General features: G+C 35.4%; 2 protein-coding genes across 2 annotated transcripts; one reads left to right on the top strand and one right to left on the bottom strand.

Annotated features, from left to right (window-relative positions):
• The first annotated feature begins 559 nt into the window (after nucleotides 1–559).
• LOC109860114 (ATP synthase subunit beta, mitochondrial) lies at nucleotides 560–3868 on the top strand. The gene is made up of 7 exons (XM_020438986.1): nucleotides 560–715; nucleotides 1587–1799; nucleotides 1924–2187; nucleotides 2267–2610; nucleotides 2999–3224; nucleotides 3289–3518; nucleotides 3619–3868. Exons 1-7 carry the CDS (start codon nucleotides 610–612, stop codon nucleotides 3790–3792), a joined length of 1557 nt encoding a protein of 518 aa, XP_020294575.1. The 5' UTR covers nucleotides 560–609; the 3' UTR covers nucleotides 3793–3868.
• A 358-nt stretch (nucleotides 3869–4226) lies between these two features.
• On the bottom strand, nucleotides 4227–6876 carry LOC109860115 (EP300-interacting inhibitor of differentiation 3-like). Its single transcript, XM_020438987.1, has 8 exons — nucleotides 6790–6876; nucleotides 6538–6686; nucleotides 6361–6453; nucleotides 6103–6233; nucleotides 5871–5982; nucleotides 5392–5694; nucleotides 5123–5244; nucleotides 4227–4972 (listed from the first exon to the last, which is right to left on the bottom strand). The coding sequence occupies exons 2-8, from the start codon at nucleotides 6641–6643 to the stop codon at nucleotides 4916–4918; spliced, it is 924 nt and encodes a 307-aa protein (XP_020294576.1). The 5' UTR covers nucleotides 6644–6686; nucleotides 6790–6876; the 3' UTR covers nucleotides 4227–4915.
• Nucleotides 6877–7013: the final 137 nt, after the last annotated feature.

Here is a 7013-nt window from a genome sequence, read left to right as displayed (position 1 = left end):
CGAGGTAACGCGTATCGTGCCAATGACCAGGTAAGTGCCGAAAGCAAATCGAGCCGCTCATTCGACGGCAAGGACGGCGAAGTATCAAGACGGAGACAGGCGAAAATTTTATACGTTTCGCGTGGAAGCCCGAATCAGGGAAAACCCGGGAAAACCTGTAAGGCCTGTTCTACAATACAGTCGTAAGCCGTAAGTCGTAAGAAATTGACCAATCACAGACCAATTACAGAAGAATAATCGATTGCGATTGGTCAATTTCTTACGACTTACAGCTTACGACAGTATTGTAGAACAGGCCTAAGTAAATGCGTATTAATAAACAAATCTTGTCGGGAGTATAGAAAACCCGGCTGGCGACCGTGGAAAGAAATTAAAAAAGGTGAAAATTATAACAAAAAGGGTTAGGCCGGACATCTAAGAGTGCAGCTCCGGTCACAATATTTTGAAGAATAGTCCTATCATAAGTGATGATCTCTCAACGTTGAGTTGTCTGAACGCACCCAATGCAGTGATCTTGCGCTGATTTTGTGCGCACATCAGCGCACGCGCGGTGCACGTTCGACGAGACCACTGCATCCATTCGGTTATCTTTTTTTCAGTCGACCGGTCATGATTCTGAGTGTCGTATCGAAAGCAGCTGCCGGGGCCCTAAGGGTCGCGAAACCTTCGCTCTTGCAGAATGAAGTGGCGAAGGTGTCGAGCGTTCTCGTTAACAGTGAGTATTTTTTCGCATGTGTGAAAAATGACGAAATTGCAAGAGTCGACGAGATCACCGTGTATTCACGTTTGTCAAGTGATACTTTCTGATAAGAACAATTTTTAGTACGTAAACGCACAAGCTAAATTCTTTCTTCCTTTTTGTCAAAAAAGGACTTCCTTTTGCAAGTGTCATTCGAATTATCAAATGATTGTTGCAAATAAACCACATCACCGATTATATAATCAACGATCGATTGTAACAGATATTACTTTCCAATATGGCGGCTTAAAGTTTCGTTCGTTCCTTGCATCTGAGCAAATGAGTTTTTTGTTTGAATATTACAGAGTAATTCGATACACGAGTACGATGTCGCGTTTTTAATCTTATATCATATTTTTTTTGTCTAATCAATAATGAATTTGCAACTGTTAAATATTTTTATATTTTTAATTTGATTGTTTGTCTTTATATATGTGAACACATTAGGAAGACACATTTTGAAAGAATGATTATAAAAATATTAAATATATGTATATATAATATAAGAAATTTCTACAAAGATTGTGAAATACAATTGCTATAGTAGTCACATATAGATAGAAATATATTGTATGTTATGTAATATGCACACATTTATCTTGAATTTATGCAAATTGATTGCAAACATCTATAAATGATGGAAACTTGCTGATCTGATATATAATTTTGTTATTCAGGGATGAAATCTTTACTTAAATTATTATCTCTTGACATTTGAGGTAGAGATGTCCAACTATAATATATTTAGAGATTGAAAATCTTTCAGAAAAGAGAATAAAATATTTAGTGTACTTTTTGGTCTTCTTTAAAAGTGTGAAAATGATAAAAACTTGGTTTGTAATTATAGGAAGAGATTATGCAGCCAAAACTGCAGCTACGTCCAAGGGTGGTGCACAGGGAAAAGTAGTTGCTGTTATCGGTGCTGTTGTAGATGTACAGTTTGAAGATGCTCTTCCACCAATTCTTAACGCCTTGGAGGTACAAAATCGGACTCCTAGACTGGTACTTGAAGTTGCTCAGCATCTTGGAGAAAACACAGTCCGCACTATTGCTATGGACGGTAATACTTTTAAATGATTGTACAATATGATGTATGTGTGAGAATTATTAATTTTGCAATTTCAAGCACTATTTTTGTATTTTGTAAAAACTATTATAAAAAGTTTCTGTTGTTACTGTTATAGGTACAGAAGGTTTGGTACGTGGACAGAATGTCCTAGATTCTGGATACCCCATTCGTATTCCTGTAGGAGCTGAGACTCTGGGTCGCATTATTAATGTGATCGGTGAACCTATCGACGAGCGTGGTCCTATTCCCACTGACAAACTAGCCCCTATTCACGCGGACGCTCCCGAATTCGTGGACATGTCTGTCGAGCAAGAAATATTAGTCACAGGCATCAAGGTTGTAGATCTGCTGGCTCCTTACGCTAAAGGTGGAAAGATTGGTAAGATGCAGGTGTGATTAGAATTAATTAGCAATAAATCCAAGACTATTTTCACAGAAAAATTAATATCATTCACTAGGTCTTTTTGGTGGCGCTGGAGTCGGTAAGACCGTACTTATTATGGAACTCATCAACAACGTAGCTAAAGCTCACGGTGGTTACTCGGTGTTTGCTGGTGTGGGCGAGAGAACGCGCGAAGGTAATGATCTCTACCACGAGATGATCGAATCTGGTGTCATCTCTCTTAAGGACAAGACATCTAAAGTAGCGTTGGTGTACGGGCAGATGAACGAGCCGCCAGGCGCTCGTGCTCGTGTAGCGCTCACTGGACTCACCGTTGCCGAATATTTCCGTGACCAAGAAGGTCAGGATGTATTATTATTCATTGATAATATCTTCAGATTTACCCAGGCAGGTTCTGAGGTAAGTGAGAGTAAAAATGATTGCTATTCTACATTAAATCTGCAGGAAAGTGTTTATGAAACATAAATTTGTAGCAAATGTGTAATTTACGCAATTTATGTATACATATTTATATGCGCGCGCGCGCGCGTGTGTACACACACACACACACACACACACACACACACGTCGAACCTTGATAACTCGAATCTCAAGGAAAGAGCTAAAATCTTCGAGTTGTAGAGGTTTCGACTTATCGAAGTTCTCTTTTCCTTTCCGCAGAGCGGAAGGGAATGAACAAAATTTTTCTCTCATAGAGGTTTGCGAGGTATAGAGGCTCGAGTTATCGAGGTTTGACTGTGTATATATAATATATACAATTAAACAAATATATTTTTGCATATTTCAGGTATCCGCTTTGCTAGGTCGTATTCCATCTGCCGTAGGTTATCAACCTACGTTGGCCACCGATATGGGTACTATGCAGGAACGTATCACTACGACGAAGAAGGGATCCATCACTTCCGTGCAAGCTATATACGTGCCGGCCGACGACTTGACAGATCCCGCGCCTGCCACCACTTTTGCTCACTTGGACGCCACTACTGTGTTGTCACGTGCAATCGCTGAACTAGGTGTGTACACACGTCTAAAACTGTCTGCGATTTCTTTGAGCAACAAACTTATTGACGATCATAGGTATTTATCCGGCTGTCGATCCTCTCGACTCCACTTCCCGTATTATGGACCCCAACATTATTGGCGCGGAACATTATAATATCGCCCGTGGCGTACAAAAGATTCTCCAAGACTACAAATCTCTCCAGGATATCATTGCTATCTTGGGTATGGATGAGTTGTCGGAGGAGGATAAACTGACAGTTGCCCGTGCACGTAAAATTCAGAGATTCTTGTCTCAACCATTCCAGGTAAAAAACGTAACGCTTTGTATATTTAAGTGTAAACTATCTTTTTCAAAATGTTTTTAGTTCTTCGATGCGATACAAAAAATTAATTATATTATTCTAGGTTGCCGAAGTATTCACCGGTCATGCTGGGAAATTAGTACCGTTGCAAGAAACTATCAAAGGATTCCAGAAGATTTTGGGTGGAGAATTAGATCATTTACCTGAAGTAGCATTCTACATGGTCGGCCCGATCGAGGAAGTAGTAGCAAAAGCAGAATCGTTGGCCAAGCAATAAGTTAACTTATTTACAATCGTAAATAATGATAATGTATCGTAAATGCGTCATTAAAGATTTATTCGGTCGTCATTCACTTGCCGAAGTGATCTTTTGACAAACTTGTATTGTCACTTCTCGATCTTTTTGCAATTTTATTGTATTATAAAGAAGAACTTAAGTGAAATTAAATATCAAACTTCAAAAGAAAGTAAAATCCGTAAAGAGGACGTGATTAAGAATAGAATACGTAAATTTCTTTTCTCAAAAAACTATACAGACACAAATTATAGAATTATTATCATAGAGTAATTTATATAAATACTGCCATATACTTTGTTACACAGAAATATATTTGAAAGATCGCTTTAATTTTTACTTTCCTTTACAAAAAAAAAGTTTGTCGGAAATCGCCAGAAAATCGGAGGACACAAATAATCGAAATGCGCATATTTTTTTTTTTTCGTAAACCAAATCGGCAATTGTATCATTGCTATCGTGAACATATACTACAGACTCACAGTATATATGTTAGACACTAATAAATTTTACAAAAATTATATAAAATGTGAGTTACGATCATTCGAGCATTTTTTAAAAGTTTTCTCTATAAAAAAAAATCATTTCTTAATACGTAACACACTTGATATAGCAATATAAAATTAATAGAAATTTAGAAAGAATGCGATAAAAACAAAAATTACCTAAAAATTAAATAATCAGTTTCTTTTATTGACAGACTCTTCATAATTAATAAAGAAAAGAAAAAAAGCTCATACATGAAAAAAAAAAAAAACCAAAACCACAGTACGGCACTTTAAAGAAATTGAAGATTAGGGAAAATGTTTTTATTAAAATATAAACCTTAAAATATATTACAATACGCGTAGTAGGAGCTCAAGCGTATTTGGTTGAGATGTTGATACACACAGCCTTAAATTGCATAAGATCAAAAGAGACAGTTTGTTATATCTATATTTGTGTAACAAAAGCAACCCTTCAAAAATGACAACTGACCAATCGATATTAGCGTAACGCTGTCCTGTTCTATCATCTCGAGATCATGTGCTACTCTTTAACTTCAACAAAACTCGTAACTTCTGCTCACCTATTAATGAGTGATGATGCGTCAATCAACAATTTGTTACTCATCCTCAAAAGTGATCATTGGCTCCTCTATTTTATACGCATCTTTCAATATCTAACAAAAATATTTTGATTTATTTGTGAATATCTAAATTTAATATATTTCTTAAAGCAGACAGATATGTTTATATTATAATAAATAGCGAATTTATCGTCAAATTCTTAAAAAAACCGCAAAATTTATTATAAAAATTTCTCAACTTACCATCCACTGTTTTATATTTAACGAAATAACAGACTGAATACCGGTTCTTTTGTTAGATCGTCTCTCTTGCATATTTCCTTCTTTCATTCCACGACACGGTTGCACCACAAGGTTGTTATTTTCTGAAATGATAAATTGATCATATAATTAAGATATAAAAAGGAAAAGTTTTTTTAGAAATATAAGAACTTTATCTTTAAATTGTTGAAACTCCCAAAATTCGGAATTAAAAAAACAATAATTTTAAAATTTGTACAACAAAGGTATACCTTTCTTCAATTTTACTACTCCGTCTTTCACAAGAAACGATACGTATAATATATTTCTGACGACTCTTCCGAAATCGTGAGGATGCAACACCAGTTGAAAAAAATCAAGTGGTTTATGATTTTCTTTGCAATAAATGGCGATTAATTTTCTGATCTTTCTCACAATTCGTTCGACGCTATCTTCATCTTTGGTATTTGAGTTTGGCACTACTTTATTAGGTACTTTTATTTCAGTTTGTTGCGACAGCCTTGACTCAGGTTTTTTCCTAACCACTATCTTCTTTTCCAAAGGTTGCAATGTTCCTGAAATAAAGATTATAATATTTGAGTGGAATATGAATATATACATACACACAAAAAATTAAATTATCTGAAATAATCACTAAAATAATAATATTATTATTTATGCATTGTACTAGTCAATAAAATATTAATATGATGCATGTTACTCTAACATGCTATCTATTTTATAAGTCTACCTAACAATGTGTTGTAGTCGGGAATCCTTCTGAACAATTTTGTAACCTGTTCTTCTAAAAGTGACCAATTCAAAGGTTGTGAATCACCTGACAAATCTTCTAAGCAATTTTTCTAAAACACATGGCTGCAGTGTTACAATTTGAAGTATATGATATAATCATGTATCTCAATTAATTTCAATGCAAATACAGACAATTGGATTGTTCTCTCTAAAAAAAAACAAAGACATACCAGTTTTTGTGCAAAGTCAATATAATCATAATTATGCATCCGTTTTGTCAGAGAAATAGTACAAGTCTTTAAGACTTTTGAAGATGTCCACATCATTTCTGAATCAATAACCACTTCTTCTCGATTCAAGACTAAAAATATACAATGTTATTAACATAAATACTACTTTGTTTTTCAATGCTGTATTTTAGATTTCTTTTGCGCGCGCGCGCACACACACGCACATATCAAAAACATGCATTTGTAGAAGTGACATACTTTTTTCCTGTATGCTCGTTTCATGAGCAACATGATCAGCTTCATTTATAACCTGGTCAAGTATATTTACTGTAGAATCATTGACTACCTCTTCTGAAAATCGATGAAAAATAAATTTAATCACTTGAATTAAAGTTACTCAATTACAAAATAACAGAGATAAAGTAGTTTTCTTACGTAAAACTTGCGTTTGCTGCAGGGCACGTTTCAAGCAATTCCTACGTTCCCTTGAAGATCGCGTAATCAAGGAATCGCTCGAATGTCCACTTAAGTTCTCAGTCATTGTAACACGGTGTTCGAGAGAAACGGTTCTTGTGTGCAAAATTCTTTAAAAAAAAAGAAATACAAATGCTATAAAACATTAAAACAGTAATCAATATTTGGTGTGTATGTAAGTTTGACCAGTTTTGAAGTACAGAAAACAATCACCTCTTTCATCTTGGTATAGTCGCGGTCACTAAAGCGTTTCATGGACGCGGTGGGATAGGAGTAAAAGGGACGGTATTCCCTAGCAATATTGCCAACCAAAGTTGGATTATACAAGCCATATATGTAATACCAGAGAGAAACCTGAGAGCGGCCATCCTATTGTAATTTTTTACGACGGTTTCANCCGCTGGTTTTAGCCGTATTTCCACAAAAGTGGAACTCAA

This window comes from Pseudomyrmex gracilis, unplaced genomic scaffold (genome assembly GCF_002006095.1).
Source record: "Pseudomyrmex gracilis isolate BER0280 unplaced genomic scaffold, ASM200609v1 scaffold_332, whole genome shotgun sequence".
NCBI lineage: Eukaryota > Metazoa > Arthropoda > Insecta > Hymenoptera > Formicidae > Pseudomyrmex > Pseudomyrmex gracilis.
The sequence above is the reverse complement of the archived record's forward strand: the minus strand, read 5'-3'. Positions and strand labels throughout refer to the sequence as shown.

Coding starts and splice junctions, on each gene's coding strand:
- LOC109860114 (XM_020438986.1), top strand. CDS start 610: ATGATTCTGAGTGTCGTATCGAAAGCAGCTGCCGGGGCCCTAAGGGTC. Junction 2,188..2,266: donor CGCTAAAGGTGGAAAGATTG/GTAAGATGCAGG, acceptor ATCATTCACTAG/GTCTTTTTGGTGGCGCTGGA. Junction 3,225..3,288: donor ACGTGCAATCGCTGAACTAG/GTGTGTACACAC, acceptor TGACGATCATAG/GTATTTATCCGGCTGTCGAT.
- LOC109860115 (XM_020438987.1), bottom strand. CDS start 6,643: ATGACTGAGAACTTAAGTGGACATTCGAGCGATTCCTTGATTACGCGA. Junction 6,234..6,360: donor AACGAGCATACAGGAAAAAA/GTATGTCACTTC, acceptor GTATATTTTTAG/TCTTGAATCGAGAAGAAGTG. Junction 5,695..5,870: donor CGACTACAACACATTGTTAG/GTAGACTTATAA, acceptor TCTTTATTTCAG/GAACATTGCAACCTTTGGAA.